This window comes from Hyperolius riggenbachi, chromosome 12 (genome assembly GCF_040937935.1).
Source record: "Hyperolius riggenbachi isolate aHypRig1 chromosome 12, aHypRig1.pri, whole genome shotgun sequence".
Taxonomy (NCBI): domain Eukaryota; kingdom Metazoa; phylum Chordata; class Amphibia; order Anura; family Hyperoliidae; genus Hyperolius; species Hyperolius riggenbachi.
The window spans coordinates 171,831,656-171,850,184 of NC_090657.1; the positions used below are offsets into that span (position 1 = coordinate 171,831,656).

General features: G+C 49.8%; 1 protein-coding gene across 4 annotated transcripts in view; it reads right to left on the reverse strand.

Moving 5' to 3' along the window:
• UCKL1 (uridine-cytidine kinase 1 like 1) overlaps positions 1 to 17,857 on the reverse strand; it is a 69,115-nt gene extending 51,258 nt beyond the window's left edge. For 3 of the 4 annotated variants that reach the window (XM_068262785.1, XM_068262783.1, XM_068262784.1), the window contains exon 1: positions 492 to 592. In XM_068262785.1, coding sequence (XP_068118886.1) covers positions 492 to 556 — 65 coding nt within the window. In that variant the 5' untranslated portion in view covers positions 557 to 592. Of the gene's footprint in view, positions 1 to 491; positions 593 to 17,690 lie in introns of those variants that run through there. The other variant, XM_068262787.1, reaches the window with a different exon arrangement.
• Between the last annotated feature and the right edge of the window lie 672 nt (positions 17,858 to 18,529).

Below are 18,529 nucleotides of genomic sequence, written 5' to 3' on the forward strand. Positions count from 1 at the left end.
GGGCACATGCGGCCAGGCTGTGCATGCGGAGTACATGCCCAACTGACCGTGGAGAATGGGCTGCTACTGGAGCATCTAGGAGGATTTAGTAGAAGGCATGAGAGTGATCTGCGCAGAGGGGGCTGGAGGCAGCCCCAGGTATGTATAAAAACTTTTATTCCGCCTCGTCTCAGGTTCCCTTTAAATAAAATGTATTCTTGTGATAATATACAAAGAATACACAGAAATGACATAGAACAGGGTTATAATCAGTATTGAAATACAAAATATCATAAAACAGCGTAGGGCTCTGAGGATAGTCCTGTTTGGAGGCTGACGTGTCATGTGATCCCTGTAATCTAGTATTGGTGACAGCCTGTGCACAGCAGCAGTGACACTCAGGCAGCAGAGCAGAGACTCTTCCTCGCAGGGACTGAACGCTATGCAGTACAGCTCCCGCCAGTGTGCAGCTAGGGGGCAGTGTGGTCACCGCTCAGGTAAGTGGTACTCACCTGCTGTGCGCTGTGAGATTCCAGCTGCATCTGCCGCCCAAGCTGGGGCATAAAGACACGCTCATCCTGGTAAAATCCTGTGTGCCCCACTACAGAGGGGATTGGGTTCCACTCACTGATATTAATAGCGTGCAGGTTATATATATACAGCAGGCAAACACACACTCCCTCAGCACTGGAAACATGTCTGGTCACATGACACACCCCAACATCATCACACTGACACACGCCCTGGCTGCCTGCCCATCAATGTGCTCCGCAGCAGTGCAAGTCTGGCAAGTGTACCTGTCATGCCCTCACTCACTCACTGCATTATTACTGACAATGGGCTCAGTCAGCGCTAGCTCCCCCAGTGGCACCGTTCATTCTCCTGCGCACTCACGCATGCGCACTACAGAGCCGCCCATCTTCGGAAGCACTCTGGCTCCTAAAGACTTCCGGAGCCTCCCGCAGTGGGGGATTGAAACGGAGAAGCCTGCGCTCGAATGAATGGAATGTAGGAGGAATGGGAAGGCTCTTTAGAACCCACAACCTTTCCTCTCCTTAAGCTACGTACACACATACGACAACGATCGTTCATTGGGAACGACGAACGATCTTTTCATTGACGAAAGAACGACCTAAGTAAAGTTAGGTTTTAAAGGTGTGTAACGTTCTGATTGTTTGTTAATGAACGATCCGGAACAACGTCACATACTGTTCCTGGAAGTGACATCATAGCAAGTTCCGCCCGCACATAACGAATGGTTCAAAACGTACGTTACACTGTAAAACTAACGTTACGTATATTACATTACAGTATAAGATTTCATACTGTAGGTATGTAGGTAGAGCATTTACATAATATAGCGTTAACAAAACATACAAAAATACACTCTGTCCTGTTAAAAATGACAATTATGGTATAATCATGTAGCAATTAACGTGTCACAGGACACATTCATAGAACGAAGGTTACATCACGAAAAGCAACTGCTGCGCTTGCGCATAAAAATGAAAGGCTCTATGGAGATATAACGAAATGCGGATGTCAAGCCTAGTACGAACGACAGTTTTCTAACGATGTATTACTTTTGCAAACGATCGTCGTTTAAAAAATCCGCCAAGGCAGATCTTTCGTTTTTAACGATCTAGCTCGTCCATCGTTTGACTTAACCCTCCTGGGGTTAAGTCAAAAAATTCCGCCAGGAGGCAGCGCAGCAGTTTTTTTTTCTTGTATCATGTAGCGAGCCTTCGGCGATCTCTGATCGGGAAATCCCGTTCAAAGAACGGGATTTCCTGGAGGGTTTCCTCCTCGCCATGGCGACGGGGCGGGATGACGTCACCGACGTCGGGACGTCATTGGGAGTCCCGAACCACCCCTCAGCGCTGCCTGGCACTGATTGGCCAGGCAGAGCACGGGGTCTGGGGGGGGGTGTCGCGCGGAGCGGCGGCGATCGGTGTGCTGACGCAGCTAGCAAAGTGCTAGCTGCGTGCAGCAAAAAAAAAATTAAACAAATCGGCCCAGCAGGGCCGGAGAAAACCTCCTACGCGGCTTACCCCGAAGTTACCGCCAAGGAGGTTAAAGAAAACCTATACTGAAAATTAAAAGTCAAAATAACCATACACAAGTCATACTTGCCTCCCGTGCAGTCTACTCCTCAATCTATTTTTCCTCTCCCACATCCTGTTTGTCCACTGTGATCAATAGAATTCTCCGTCCTCCATTTTGAAAATGGCTATTACCCCATAACAGCTTCCTGGTCAGCACACAGTTAAACTGTAACATCGCCCACTTGAGCCATAGGGAAACATGGACACATCAGTTCTCCTCTCAGCTGTAACTGACAGCAACTGATATATAACTGGCAGCAACTGATATATTTCAGTTCTGACAAAATGTTGTCAGAACTGGAAGGGATCACTGTAAGAAGAAAATGGTGAGCTGCTGAGAGGAACTGACGGTGAGGTTAGGATGTAATGTTCATTTGAAGTTACCTCATGTGTTTATTTTAAATATTTTTACTCAGTACAGGTTCTCTTTAATGATCGTTGGATGTCTTTTTAAACGATCGTCGTTTGAAATTATCGGGGAACGATCGTTTCAAACAACTATAGTCGCATGTGTGTATGCACCTTTGGGCCTCTTTTCCACAGACTCTTGAAAGGCAGTGAAATGCTTCACAAACTCTCACAACTGCTCACTGCTGCCTGATAACTGCTCATTGTTGCTGCCTGATAACTGCTCATTGCTGCTGCCTGATAACTGCTAGCTGCTGCCTGATAACTGCTAGCTGCTGCCTGATAACTGCTAGCTGCTGCCTGATAACTGCTAGCTGCTGCCTGATAACTGCTCATACATGCTCACTGCTGCCTGGTAAATGCTCACTGCTTTCTGGTAAATGCTAACTGCTTTCTGGTAAATGCTCACTGCTACCTGGTAACTGCTCGCTGCTACCTGGTAACTGCTCGCTGCTACCTGGTAACTGCTCGCTGCTACCTGGTAACTGCTCGCTGCTGCCTGGTAACTGCTTGCTGATCACACATTTCAACTGTGTGTGGAAAAGAGGCCTAAGGCCTCTTCCACGAACTGTTTCTAGGCAGTGAAATGCCTCTCAAACTCTCACAACTGCTCACTGCTGCCTGGCAACTGCTTGCTGAGCACACAGCTCAACAGTTCATGGAAAAGAGGCCTTCGGTATCTGTTTTTTGTTTGTTTTGGTTTTCCATTAGCTTTGAGGCTGAATTCACAGTGGGACGTTGCGGAGCTGCATTGTAAACTCTTATAACGCAGCTTACCGCACTGCAATGCTAATCCTATGGGGCGCTCACAGTGTGACGTTAGCATCGCATTGTAATATGTAGCGTTATGGTAACACACTACTTTCCATTGCCTGTATGCTTTACTGTACCTGTTGTATGCAACGGTAACACAGCGCTAATGTGCATTACCACCTTTTTTTTGCGTTGCGTTGCAATGCTGCGTTGTGACTTTAACGTCGCATTACAACGCAACGTCCACTGTGAATGAGGCCTAAGACCTGTTTAGTAAAAAAATCCATGTAGTAAATTACAGAATTAGTGCAGAATTTACTAAGATTTTCACACATGTGGTAATAGTTTGGTAAAATATCAAACAACTTCCTGTCAATTCACAAAGCTTTGTATCTCATCAACTGGTATTCACTGGATTATTGCAGTGCAGGGAAAATGGATGAAAGATGTGATACAGACAGCATTCTATATACTGACAAATAAAGAGCAAGTCCAAGCTGCATAAAATTAGTATCAACTCAAAAACATTAGTGTCTTATTAAAGGACAACTGTAATGAGAGGTATGTGGAGGCTGCCATATTTATTTGCTTTTAGGCTACTTGCACACCAAGACGTTGCGTTAGGTGCTACGTTAAGGTCGCATAACGTGCACCTAACGCAAGGCCTGGTGCTCTCTGATGTGGACGCGTTGTGCAGCTCACTCTGGCGTCCGTGATGCCGTGATGCGTACTCTTGGATGCATGCGGCATCACGTGGTCCCGCCAGCCAATCGTCGCACAGAGCGGCCGCACCAGGAAGTAAACACTGCACGTCACAATGTGCAGTGAATATTAATTAGCCATGTGCCTGGCCGCTCTCCGCTCCTCCCCAACATGATTGAGCATGTGCAAACAGTCTAACGCGGCTTAAGCCGCTGTAACGCTATAGTATGCTGCACTTTCGGAAGAACGTGCAGCGTTACATGTAACGCAACGTGGGCTGTGTGAACAGCCCACTTGTGTTACATTGCTGTGCGCTGGGTAACGTCTTAGTGTGTAAGCAGCCTTAAACAATACCAGTTGCCTGGCAGCCCTGCTAATCTCTGGCTGCAGTAGTGTTTGAATAACACCAGAAATGCAGTTAATCTTGTAAGATCTGACAATAATATCAGAAACACCTGATATGCTGCATGCTTGTTCAGGGTCTATCGGTAAAAGTATTAGAGGTAGAGGAGCAGCAGGCAGCCAGACATATGGTAATGCTTAAAAGGAAATAAATATAGCAGCCTCCATATCCCTTCTCATTGCAGTTGTCCTTTAAAGAGAGTCTGAAGCGAGAATAAATCTCGCTTCAGACCTCATAGATAGCAGGGGCACGTGTGCCCCTGCTAAACCGCTGCTATCCCGCGGCTTAACGGGGGTCCCTGATCCCCCAAATCCCCTCCGTAATGCGGGAAAGTGCTTCCTGGTTGGGGCAGGGCTAACCGCCACAGCCCTGCCCCACGCGCGTCTGTCAGCGTGTATCTCCGCCTCTCCCCCGCCCCTCTCAGTCTTCCTTCACTGAGAGGGGCGGGGGAGAGGCGGGATGCGCCGTTGACAGACGCGACTGGAGGCAGGGCTGCAGCCGTTAGCCCTGCCTCCAGGAGCGACCAAGTCTGCGACCAAGTGTCGCAGTGGGGGGTTTGGGGGTGAAGGGACCTACGTTTAGCGGCGCTATAGCGGCGGTTTAGCAGGGGCACACGTGCCCCTGCTAACTATGAGCTCTTAAGCGAGATTTATTCTCGCTTCAGAGTCTCTTTAACCATTTTTAATAACTACACAATAATATTGTAGATTTGAGTTTTACATTAAATGTGAAATTCAGAAAGAAAAAAAAAAAGTTTTAACAACTTTTTTTCCTGAATAGTTTAGACTTGCTGCTAAGACACATAAAAAATAAGGGGCGTATCTAGAGTGGTGGGCGGTGCCTTATGAACCAGAGATTAGCAGCTCCACCCACTGATCAGTGCTGTGATTGGCAGAATGCTGCAGCCTGAAATCCTGCCTCCTTCCCAGCCCTCAGGAGATGCCTACTGGAATCACACACTGTTCCTCCTTCTAAACTGTCATCATGTGACAAGCTAGATAGTCGATCACTATAGGGTCATGGCAGCTTTATTGTAACTGAAATGTGTTGCAATAAGATGAGGGACAAAAAGTTGTTTATCTTACATGCCTGAACTTGTTACACACATCCAATTTTGATTGGCTAATGACTGGACAATTTTATTACCTCCATTTAGCACGAGGGCCAACAGATTTTGAATACTATTAACAGATTGTGCAGTTAAAGAGATACTTAAGTGATGTATATATAAAAAAACAACAACAGTTTTCCTTACCTGGGGTTTCTACCGGGCCCCTGAAGTCACCCTGTGCCCATGCTAGTACTCAACAATCGTCCGGTTGCCCACCGCGGCTTAGTTTCTCTTTCAGCGACTGAGCCTGTCGCCAGCCACTGCGCAGCCCTGGTTTAAGCTCCCGTCACCGCACTGCAGTACAGAGCTGCTCGCATCAGTACTGCCCATGTGCACCTGTGCAGTACAGAGCTGCTCGCATCAGTACCACCCATGTGCACCTGTGCAGTACAGGTCTGCTCGCCTCAGTACTGCCCACATGCGCCTGTGCAGTACAGATCTGCTCGCATCAGTACCACCCATGTGCGCCTGTGCAGTACAGAGCTGCTCGCCTCAGTACCACCCATGTGCGCCTGTGCAGTACAGATCTGCTCGCCTCAGTACCACCCATGCGCTCCTGTGCAGTACAGAGCTGCTCGCCTCAGTACTGCCCCCGTGCGCCTGTGCAGTACAAATCTGCTCACCTCAGTACCACCCATGTGTGCCTGTGCAGTACAGATCTGCTCGCATCAGTACCACCCATGTGTGCCTGTGCAGTACAGAGCTGCTCGCCTCAGTACCGCCCATGTGCGCTTGTGCAGTACAGAGCTGCTCGCCTTAGTACCGCTCATGAGCGCTTGTGCAGTACAGAGCTGCTCGCATTAGCACCACCCATGTGGACCTGTGCAATACAGAGCTGCTCGCCTCAGTACCGCCCATGTGCGCCTGTGCAGTACAGATCTGCTCGCATCAGTACCGCCCATATGCGCCTGTGCAGTACAGATCTGCTCGCCTCAGTACTGCCCATATGCGCCTGTGCAGTACAGATCTGCTCACCTCAGTACTGCCCATGTGCGCCTGTGCAGTACAGATCTGCTCGCACTAGTACCACCCATGTGCCCCTGTGCAGTACAGAGCTGCTCGCCTCAGTACCGCCCATTTGCGCCTGTGCAGTACAGATCTGCTCACAACAGTACCGCCCAAGTGCGAATGTGCAGTACAGAGCTGCTAGCATCAGTACCGCCCATGTGCGCCTGTGCAGTACAGATCTGCTCGCCCATGTGCGCCTGTGCAGTACAGATCTGCTCACAACAGTACCGCCATGTGCGTCTGTGCAGTACAGAACTGCTCACATTAGTACCTCACACGTGCGCCTGTGCAGTACAGAGCTGCTCGCCTCAGTACCACCCATGTGCGCCTGTGCAGTACAGATCTGCTTGCCTCAGTACCACCCATGTGCACCTGTGCAGTACAGATCTGCTCGCCTCAGTACCACCTATGTGCACCTGTGCAGTATAGATCTGCTCGCCTCAGTACTGCCCACGTGCGCCTGTGCAGTACAGATCTGCTCGCCTCAGTACCACCCATGTGCGCCTGTGCAGTACAGATCTGCTCGCCTCAGTACCACCCATGTGCGCCTGTGCAGTACGGATCTGCTCGCATCAGTACCACCCATGTGCGCCTGTGCAGTACAGAGCTGCTCACCTTAGTACCGCCCATGTGCGCTTGTGCAGTACAGAGCTGCTTGCATTAGCACCACCCATGTGAACCTGTCCAATACAGAGCTGCTCGCCTCAGTACCGCCCATGTGCGCCTGTGCAGTACAGATCTGCTCGCATCAGTACCGCCCATATGCGCCTGTGCAGTACAGATCTGCTCGCCTCAGTACTGCCCATGTGCGCCTATGCAGTACAGATCTGCTCACCTCAGTACTGCCCATGTGCAGTACAGATCTGCTCGAACTAGTACCACCCATGTGCGCCTGTGCAGTACAGAGCTGCTCGCCTCAGTACCGCCCATATGCGCCTGTGCAGTACAGATCTGCTCACCTCAGTACTGCCCATGTGCGACTGTGCAGTACAGATCTGCTCACAACAGTACCGCCCAAGTGCGAATGTGCAGTACAGAGCTGCTAGCATCAGTACCGCCCATGTGCGCCTGCGCAGTACAGATCTGCTCGCCCATGTGCGCCTGTGCAGTACAGATCTGCTCACAACAGTACCGCCATGTGCGTCTGTGCAGTACAGATCTGCTCTCATCAGTACCGCCCACGTGCGCCTGTGCAGTACAGAGCTGCAAGCATCAGTACCGCCCATGTGCGCCTGTGCAGTACAGACCTGCTCGCCCATGTGCGCCTGTGCAGTACAGATCTGCTCACAACAGTACCGCCATGTGCGTCTGTGCAGTACAGAACTGCTCACATTAGTACCTCACACGTGCGCCTGTGCAGTACAGAGCTGCTCGCCTCAGTACAACCCATGTGCGCCTGTGCAGTACAGATCTGCTTGCCTCAGTACCACCCATGTGCACCTGTGCAGTATAGATCTGCTCGCCTCAGTACTGCCCACGTGCGCCTGTGCAGTACAGATCTGCTTGCATCAGTACCGCCCATGTGTGCCTGTGCAGTACAGATACACATTAGTACCACTCTGCTCACATTAGTACCACCCATGTGCGCCTTTGCAGTATAAAGCTGCTCACAACAGTATCGCCCATTTGCGCCTGTGCTGTACAGAGCTGCTCGCCTCAGTACTGCCCATGTGCACCTGTGCAGTACAGATCTGCTCGCTTTAGTACCACCCATGTGTGCCTGTGCAGTACAGATCTGCTCGCATTAGTACCACCCATGTGCACCTGTGCAGTACAGATCTGCTCGCATTAGTACCGCCCATGTGCGCCTGTGCAGTACAGATCTGCTCACCTCAGTACCGCCCATGTGCGTCTGTGCAGTACAGATCTGCTCGCATTAGTACCACCCATGTGCGCCTGTGCAGTACAGATCTGCTCGCCTCAGTACCGTCCACGTTTGCCTGTGCAGTACAGATCTGTTCGCCTCAGTACCGCCCACGTTCGCCTGTGCAGTACAGACCTGCTCGCCTCTGTACCGCCCATGTGCGCCTGTGCAGTACACAGCTGCTCGCCTCTGTACCACCCATGTGCGCCTGTGCAGTACAGAGCTATTTGCCACAGTACCGCCCATGTGCGCCAGTGACGTACAGATCTGCTCGCCTCAGTACCACCCACATGCACCTGTGCAGTACAGAGCTGCTCGGCTTCGGAAGTACTAGGAGACCCTAGTGCTTCTATGGTCTTTTGTGGAGATTCTAATGCTTTGGATCGCTGCCATGGAACTTGGGGACGCAAAAAACACCAAGTCTCTATTGGATCCTTACCTTAGGTGAGTGTGTAACTTTTTTTTTTTTGTGCGACTGCAGGTATCCTTTAAAGCCACTTTTCGGGAACTCAAAAAAGCTCTCCCTTCCCCCTCCACTTACCACAAAGAAAGTAAACTGCATAAACAACAATAACAAAAAATCCAGTTTACCAACTTTTCCATTCCAAATATCCCATTACTTGTTGAAACAGAAATATCAATTCCTTCTCACTCTCCTGGAAGTCCCCCCACTGTTACCCTGGAGCTACATCCATCTTCGCAAGCTGATGAGTGAGGCAGGGTAACAACCTGGTCACATGTACGCTGACAGGGCACTGCAGAAGAGAGGGTAAGCAGCAGTCCATGTTCTTCCCCCTGCCACTGAGAACTGCAGGGGGACAGGTGACTGGCAATACAATTCATATCACGCCCCTTCTACTGAGAACATAGTCAAGTCACTGACTGTCCTCAGAGGAGCTCACAATCTAATCCTACCATAGTCATAGTGTAATGTCCTACCATATTATGCATTTACATAGCACTGACATCTTCTGCAGCACTTTACAGAGTACATAGTCATTGTCCACTGTCCATATTACAGTTTAACACCAATTTGGGGAGGAACCAGTTCAAGTGTGCCCAGGTCTCACTATATGCTTTGCAGTGAGGCACTGAGAATGCTGTCTTACATGTCTGTCAGCTGTTAAGCCAGGCATAAAAATATATATAAAAAAAACCACTAACAGACCCCTCCTAAAATTAGGTGTCCCTTGTTGTCTGCTGTGAAGAATGCAAAATGCATGCTACAATAGATGCAAAAGATGGTTTCCCTGAAATCCAACATTAGTAATTTTGGTAACAAGGGGTTGAAGTTTTAGTTGATGGGCAGTGAAATGCCTCTCAAACGCTCACAACTGCTCTCTGCTGTCTGGTAACTGCTCACTGCTGCCTGGCAACTGCTCAATGCTGCCTGGTAACTGCTTGCCGAGTACACAGTTCAACTGTCCATTGAAAAGAAACCTTACTTGCATCTCTGGCATCCGCTTTAGGGCCTGTTTCCACTAGGAGCAGTGCAATGCGGCTACAGAGCCGCATCGCACCACAGGTGTCCTGAAACACATGCGCGGCAGTGGAAGAGTTTCCGGTACTTATCCGTTAGCCGGGCGCATCCGGCAGGTGGCGCTGTTGTTGCTAATTTCAATCATACTTGCTTCACGTAAAAAAACTGTGATTGTAACCGCCGCAGGTTGTGTTAATTGTATTACTAGTTGACGTAACAATATGTCTATTAAAAAAAGTGAGTTAATTAAATGACAAATAAGCCGCCGGCTTCGTGTCTCGTTCTCCTCCCCCCTTGCACTCTCTCCTACAAAACACTGGGGGGGGGGGGGGGGAAGGGGGGGACATTCGTGTCCCCTCAGAGTCGTTCGTCGCTGCAGGAAATCCTGCTTGTTTTATTGCAACGAACGACTCGGGGGACACGAGTATCCCCAGGGCTGCCAGTGTTCTATAGGAGAGAGGCCAAGGGGGGAGGACAGCGAGACACGAAGCCGGCGGCTTGATCTGTCACATTGCCGCCGGCTTATTTGTCATTTAACCACTTGAGGACCCACCCTTTACCCCCCCTTAAGGACCAGCGCTGTTTGTTTGGATCTGTGCTGGGTGGGCTCTGCAGCCCCCAGCACAGATCCGCGGCCACACAGAGCGATCAGATCGCCCCCCTTTTTTCCCCCCTATGGGGATGATGTGCAGGGGGGGTCTGATCGCTCCTACTTGCAGGCATTTTGCGGGGGGGGCACCTCAAAGCCCCCCCCCGCGGCGACATTCTCCCCCCTCCCTCTCCTACCTGCTCCCCCGGGAGATCTGGGCTGCACAGGACGCTATCCGTCCTGTGCAGCCAGTGACAGGCTGTCTTCTGTCACATGGCGGCGATCCCCGGCCGCTGATTGGCCGGGGATCGCCGATCTGCCTTACGGCGCTGCTGCGCAGCAGCGCCGTACAAATGTAAACAAAGCGGATTATTTCCGCTTGTGTTTACATTTAGCTTGCGAGCCGCCATCGGCGGCCCGCAGGCTATTCACGGAGCCCCCCGCCGTGATTTGACAGGAAGCAGCCGCTCGTACGAGCGGCTGCTTCCTGATTAATCAGCCTGCAGCTGGCGACGCAGTACTGCGTCGCTGGTCCTGCAGCTGCCACTTTGCCGACGCACGGTATAAGCGTGCGGTCGGCAAGTGGTTAATTAACTCACTTTTTTAATAGACATATTGTTACGTCAACTTGTAATACAATTAGCACCACCTGCGGCGGTTACAATCACAGTTTTGTTACGTGAAGCTTGTATGATTGAAATAAGCAACAGCAGCGCCACCTGCCGGATGTGCCTGGCTAACGGATAAGTACCGAGTTTCCACTGCGTGCATGTTGAGCGGTGCGATCCGAATCTGCAGCATGCTGCAGATTATCGCACGGCCGCAGCCGCGTCCCATCTCCCCCATGGACTTCCACATCGGGAGATGCGGAAGTGATGCGGCCGGCGGCGGAAGTGATGCAATGCGGCTACGTAGGCGCATTCGCATCATTTACAAGTGGAAACCCGCCCTAAGGCCTCTTTTCAATGAACTGTTGTGTTGTGTGCTCAGCAAACAGTTACCAGGTGGCAGTGAGCAGATACCAGGCAGTAACAAGCAGATGCCAGGCAGTAACAAGCAGTTACCAGGCAGCAGTGAGCAGTTGTGAAATGCCGCTCAACCTCTCACAACTTGCTGCTGCCTGGTACCTGCTCACTGTTGCTTGGTAACTGCTTGCTGAGCACACAGTTCAAGAGTCCATGCATGCTTGTTGCAGGCGTCTGACTCAAACATACAAAGCTCAGCAAGACAGCCAGATAGCCGGCATTGTTTATAAGAGAATGACAATAGCAGCCTCTATATTGCTCTCACTTCAGGGAGGGAAGGGGGGGGGGGGGGGTTGTAAATGGTGCAGGCTGTTTGTGGGCTGCTCTCTAGGTCCTCCGTGCCACAATGCATGCTGGGAGATGTAGTCCATTAATGTAGACCTCCTGTAGATGTAGTCACGTTGATAGACTACTAGCATGAGAGAATAATGGCAGCAGCTGTTGTATTATGGAATGGTTCCCCTCAGCAGGGGCGTTTCTAGGCATAGGCACTACAGGCCACTGCCACACCCCCGGTTAAGCCCCGCCCCCAAACTAAGCCCCTCTCCTGAAATTACCCACGCCCCCATGGATGTTTGTACCTCCTGTCCCCTTGTGCCTCCTTCTGTCTTCTTGTGCCAACTTCAGCCCCCTGTGTCCCTCTGTCCCCCGTGCCTCCTTCGTGAAAGTGAAATGGTGCCCTAGGCAAGCAAACACTTTGGGCCCACACTTGATAGCCACCTAGCTTTTTTTGTTGGGGTTAGTATAAACCAGGCCCTTGGACTCTCTCCAGGCCCTAGGCATCTGCCTAACTTGCCTTGTGGATGATCCAGCCCTGTGTGCATCCATCTGTCCCCCTTTGTGCCTTCCTCTGTCCTCCTTTGTGCCACAATCTGTTCCTGTCCCCCTCCTGCGCTCCCCCAGTCCAGTGTGTAAAGGCAGAGTATAGTGCAGCAGAAGCTGTGCTCTAACCTGCGCTCTGGAGTCCAGCGCTGTGCCTGTGTGACCATCCTGTCTGTTTTCTGCCCCTTCTAGTGCTGACTCTCCTTATGTCGTGTGTAATCACGCTACATGCGGTAGGAGATGCTGGGCACTAGGTAGGGTGGCCATCCGTCCGGATTTAGGCCGGACAGTCCGGTTTTTGGACTGCTGGTCCTACGCCCGGCGCAAGGCCAGGACGGACGGCCAGATGTCCTTCTTTTTGGACTGCCCGGCCCGATCTCTATCTCCCCAGTGACGTGCTGATGTCAAACGTAGACGTTGGCGCAGGCTGCACCGCCGCGCAGTGGGAAAAGGCAGCCCCACCTCACGCAAGTTGGCCCGTGTGACGGGGGAGGAGCTGACGACGCGAGCCAGGAGGCAGCCAGCATGAGTGCCGCCGCGCCGCCCGCAGAGAGACACAGCCAGCCCAGACAGAGAGCCTTTCTGAGAGAGGTAGCCGCAGCCAGCTGAGTGCCGTGCCCGCGGCCCGCCGTAGTCACATTGAGAGAGAGACACAGACAGCCAGAGGAAGCCAGCAGTGTGTGAGAGTGAGTGAGTGTCGCTGGGGAAATCTGCTGCCAATAAGATTGCATTTGTGGGGAACTGTGCTGCCAATCTCATAGCATTTGTGGGGAAATCTGCAGCCAATAAGATTGCATTTGTGGGGAAATCTGCTGCCAATCTCATTGCATTTGTGGGCAAATCTGCTGCCAATCTCATTGCATTCGTGGGGAAATGTGCTGCCAATCTTATAGCATTTGTGGGGAAATGTGCTGCCAATAAGATTGCATTTGTGGGGAAATGTGCTGCCAATCTCATAGCATTTGTAGGGAAATGTGCTGCCAATCTCATAGCATTTGTGGGGAAATCTGCTGCAATCTCATTGCATTTGTGGGGAAATCTGCTGCCAATAAGATTGCATTTGTGGGGAAATCTGCTGCCAATCTCACTACATTTGTAGGCCGGCCGGCCCTCCACCATGTGAACTATTGTGCGCCACTGTCCTCAGTACGATGTCCTCCTTTTCAGGGTGTGATGTCCTCCTTTTTGGGGTTCTGCAAGTGGCCACCCTAGCACTAGGGCGAGTGGTGAGCAGACAGGAGGAAGCACAGCACTGGACTCCAGCAGAGAGGTGAGAGCACAGCTTCTGCTGCGCTATACTCCATTTACACACTAAGCTGGGGCAGTACAGGACGCAGGGCTGTGGAGTCGGAGTTGGAGTCGAGGAGTCGGAGCAATTTTGGGCACCAGGAGTCGGAGTTGGAGTTGTGGTTTCAGAAACTTGGTTGGGAGTCGGAGTCGCATGATTTTTGTACAAAATCCACAGCCCTGTTAAGTATTAGACTAAGGAGTCGGAGTCGAGGAGTCGGAGTCTGAGCAATTTTGGGTACCCGGAGTTGGAGTCGTGGTTTCAGAAACTGAGGAGTTGGAGTCGGAAGATTTTTGTACCGACTCCACAGCCCTGACAGGACCGGGGCATGCAATGAAATGTGACAGGAATGGATCAGTGGGCTGTTTGTATCTCAGGGACTCCCTGCATTATGCAGCCACCCTATACATACGACACATGGTTTATATTGTCTAGTGTGTGGTATTTTTGTCCGGGGGGGGGGGGGTAGAATGCCACAGAACTTCTTGCCTGGAGTGACAAAAAGGGCAGAAACACCCCTGCCCCTCACAGATATGCTGACACACCTGCAGTGTTCATCAACCCTGTTCTCAAGGCCCACCAACAGTGCATGTTTTGTGGAAATCCACAGGGGTAGTTAATCACCTCTGCTGAGACACTAGTTACCCCACCTGTGCATGTTTGTGGTTTTCTGCAAAACAAGTACTGTTGGTGGGCCTTGAAGATATGGTTAGGGGAACTCTGCCATTCTCGGAAAGGACACAGCTCCTCACAGAAGCTGAGGCCTGCTGGGAGCCACACCCCGGTGATGTGGGCTGCAGAGAAAGGATTTACAGGATTAACAGATTATCACACCTGTCAGGGTCTGAGCACATAATGCTGGGAAAAAGCAATGAGTTTGTTTGGCAGATAGATGGCTTGATAGAGAATTTTCAACAGGTGCTATAATGGTGGAGGGTAGCTGTAAGGACAACCCCGGGCTACTATTATGGAGGATACTGGAACCAAGGTCGTCCAATGGAAGGAAACACAATGGGAGACATTGGACTCAATGCACTAAGCTTTATCAAACGTTTCATAATTTACCTCATGAGTAAAATCTAATTTTGAATTCACTAAGGTGTTATAGATTTATTGAACATTTTAATCGATGAAAAATTCGATAAATCTTTAACACCTTAGTGCAGGGGTAGGGAACCTATGGCTCGGGAGCCAGATGTGGCTCTTTTGATGGCTACATCTGGCTCACATACAAATCAGTAAAAAAAAAAACTAACGGCAGCTCCAATTGTCCCGCTGTGGATCCTGTCAGGTCCACTGACTTTGTGAGATGAGATCCCTGCACATTTATTGGCCCAATAGGCTGTCTGTCACTTGACAGGCAGCCTATTGGGCCAAAGTGCGGGAATCTCGTCCTACAAAGTGAATCAACCCCAAGTCAGCTAGCTAATTGTACAAGCTGTTAGTCAGTATTTCTCCTCTCTTGCTCTCGGGAAATTGCTGATGTTGCTGAAACCCAAGAGAAGCTGAAGACACTTCTGCTGCCCGGAGGATCAACTGTGTACTCATCACCATGGCAACAGGAACGTGAGCCCTCTGCTACACATGCGCACTGTCCCAGTTTGAAACATACTGTATGGCTCTCACTGTATTACATTTTAAAATATGTGGCGTTAATGGCTCTCTCAGCCAAAAAGGTTCCTGACCCCTGCCTTAGTGAATTGAAAATTAGATTTTACTCATGGGGTAAATTATCAAACGTTCCATAAAGCTTAGTGAATTGAGGCCACTAAAAGGTAAGGGGGGATAGCGAAGAGGGAAACAGTATCCCGTATAGTCATGCTTAGATCTATCGCAATACTAATGGAGTATATTTATTACGGAGGGAGGTGTAATCAGAGGCGGGACAAGGTCCTCCAGCACCCAAGGCTGAGACACCAAAGTGCATCCCTCCATCCCTTCCACCCCAGCTGTCACACACTGATTGCTATTAGACTAAGAGGGCCACAGGGCCCAAAACCTCCCTAACACCTTAATATCTAGTTATCTGGCTTGCAGTCACTGCCATGTATCCCCTTTTCTTATTTCTTTCTGCTTCATACACAATTAGGAATGACAGCTGAATGAATTGTGCGCCCCCTCCTACACTGCGCCCTGAGGCTGGAGCCTCTCCAGCCTATGCCTCGGCCCGGCCCTGGGTGTAATGTCTGCAAAAACTATAGAGGCGAACGCAATGGCTGTACTTGCCAAATGAGTCAATGTTCCAAAAGGGTCAATGTTCCATCCTGATTTTGCTCGACCTCTCAGCGGCTTTTGACACAGTCGATCATGAAATCTTACTCAACAGGCTACAAGAGTACTGTGGCATAGATGGCATTGTTCTCCGGTGGTTCAACTCCTTCCTGGCTGGCAGAACACAAAGGGTAGCCTAAGGGCCCTTCCTCTCCAACCCTGTACCACTAAAATACGGTGTACCTCAGGGCGCAATATTATCCCCTTTACTGTTCACCATATACATGCTGCCACTTGGAGAAATCATACAAAAACATGGCCTGACATATCATTGCTATGCTGATGACACCCAGCTATATTTGTCATTCAAACCTGATGTCACAGACCCTACTCCACAAATAAACGCATGCTTAGCTGAGCTTCAGGAGTGGATGAATAATAATTGGCTAAAACTTAATGCTGACAAAACTGAGGTTCTTGTTATCGAGGGCCAGGGCTCAACAGCAAAGCAGCTCCAGTCTCAACCAACACCGCTAAGGATAGGGAGCTCAGACCTGAACAACTCAGACTGTGTGCGCAGCCTGGGAGTACTGATTGATGGGAAATTAAGCTTCAGGAATCAAATCTCAGCTGTTGTGAAACATTCCTTCTTTCACCTAAGGAATATTGCAAGGATTAAACACCTAATTCCTTCAGAGGATCTTCCAACCCTAGTTCATGCCTTCGTCACATCAAGGTTAGACTACTGCAACGTCCTCTACACAGGCCTGCATAAGAAAGACTTACGCCGCCTGCAATTAGTACAGAATGCCGCCGCAAGGCTGTTAACGAGCCAACCCCGCCATTGCCACATAACACCAACCCTGAGCTCACTCCACTGGCTACCGATAAAATGGAGAATTCTGTTTAAGATTGGCTTACTGACATTCAAATCCTTGCACAATCTGGGCCCTGGATACCTAAAGGACTTGTTGCAACTACATCACACCCCCACAATCTTAGATCAAAAGGACGTAACACCTTGGTCACCCCCAGAGTCCACCTCAAAACCTTTGGAGACAGAGCCTTTTGTCATGCTGCCCCTACACTTTGGAACTCCCTGCCACACCCAATCAGGACAGCCCCATCCCTGGAAGCATTTAAGTCTAAACTGAAAACCTACCTTTTCAGTCTGGCATTCATGAACATCTGACTATCTCCTCTGTAACACAACCCAGGCTGAAACCCTGTATTAATCTGAGACACAGCTATGCGCTTTGAGTCCTATGGGAGAAAAGCGCTTTACAAATGTTATTGTATTGTATTGTATTGTACTTGTTAATGTTATTATTTCATGTCTGTTGTTGTGGGCAAAGTGCTGTACAAGTTGATTTATGCCTGGTACACAATTTCTTGTCAGATTCACGGTCGAATCGATAATCTCCAAAAGATCCGATCTGATTTCCAATCATTTTTTTGTCTAGAAGTGATTGTTAAATTGATCAGAAAAATTATCGGAAATCAGATTTTTGACAGATTTTCTTGCCAGGGGTGACAGAAGGGCTAGAAATGGCTCGGGGGCAGTGATGCTGTTTGTGGGCCAGCAATAGCAAGTGACATAAGAGGCAGTGATGCTTGGTACTGCCTGTAGGTCACATGACAACAACTGAATCGTCTAATGCTGTAGCACTAGAAGTGAGAAGTAGGTGGAGGAAGAATCATATTGCTCCTGTCCATACACTGAGCTCTGCTTCCAGTCAGGTATCATGAAGGCAGCCATTGCCATGTGCCCCCCCCCCCCCCCCCTGCAGCTGTCTCTCTATGTGGCAGTGACTGACTTCAGGCTGGGATGAGGAGACCCTGCAAGCAGCTCTGGCACTTCCTTCCTGCGGGTTGCCACAGTAACCGCCAGGCACTGCAACCGGTTTCCATAGTAACCACCTAGCCCCATAGCTCGTCTCACCTCTCCCTGTTCGCAGCCTCCTTTCCATTCTCCGCCATTCCCGGGGATGACAAGGGCAACAGCCGCGGGGGATGCCGGGATTGTAGTTCCACTCTACGATGACTAAGCTCCTCTCGCGGATCGGCGAGGGATGCTGGACTCCAACTCCCTGCAACCTCTGCATAACAGGGCCACGCATAGCGTGCCTGTTACCATGGTGACGATGAGACGCAGCTGTTGCAATGCCTGCATTCCGAGGACATTAGCAAAACGTTGAATGTAACGTAAAGATGTAACATACAAACAACACATGTGACGGGGGAGTGAGGTCAGGTGTCCACGGTACATGAATTCCGGTGTCTGCTGGGATGTATTTTATACACAGCTACTACATGATTATACAATGTATTTTAAAAAGGTATATGCAGTGGGTATATGTATATACCGGTATCTATCTATGTATATATCTCACTTGATTTGAATTTTCCATACAAATGTATGAAGTTTGAAAATGGACCAGTGGAATCCCATCCAGGCTTCCTTTGATTGGTCTATTTTCAAGCAACATTCATTTGCATTAATTCTGTATCAACTAGGAGTTAGTTGCATCCCACTGACCATTGCTACTGCTAACCTTTTGGTGCTCAATACCTCAGGACATCTTCAGCGGTCAAATTGTCCCAGATTTCTATCCCAGAACTTAGCAAATTCATTTATTATTGAGAATCATATTAGCAGTAGGGATGATCAATGAGATGCATATATTTCCAAATTTATGCAGAATTATGTCATTTGTATGCAAATATATGCAGCTTGAATATGGACCAATCAAGTCTCACCCAGGTTTAAATTTATATATT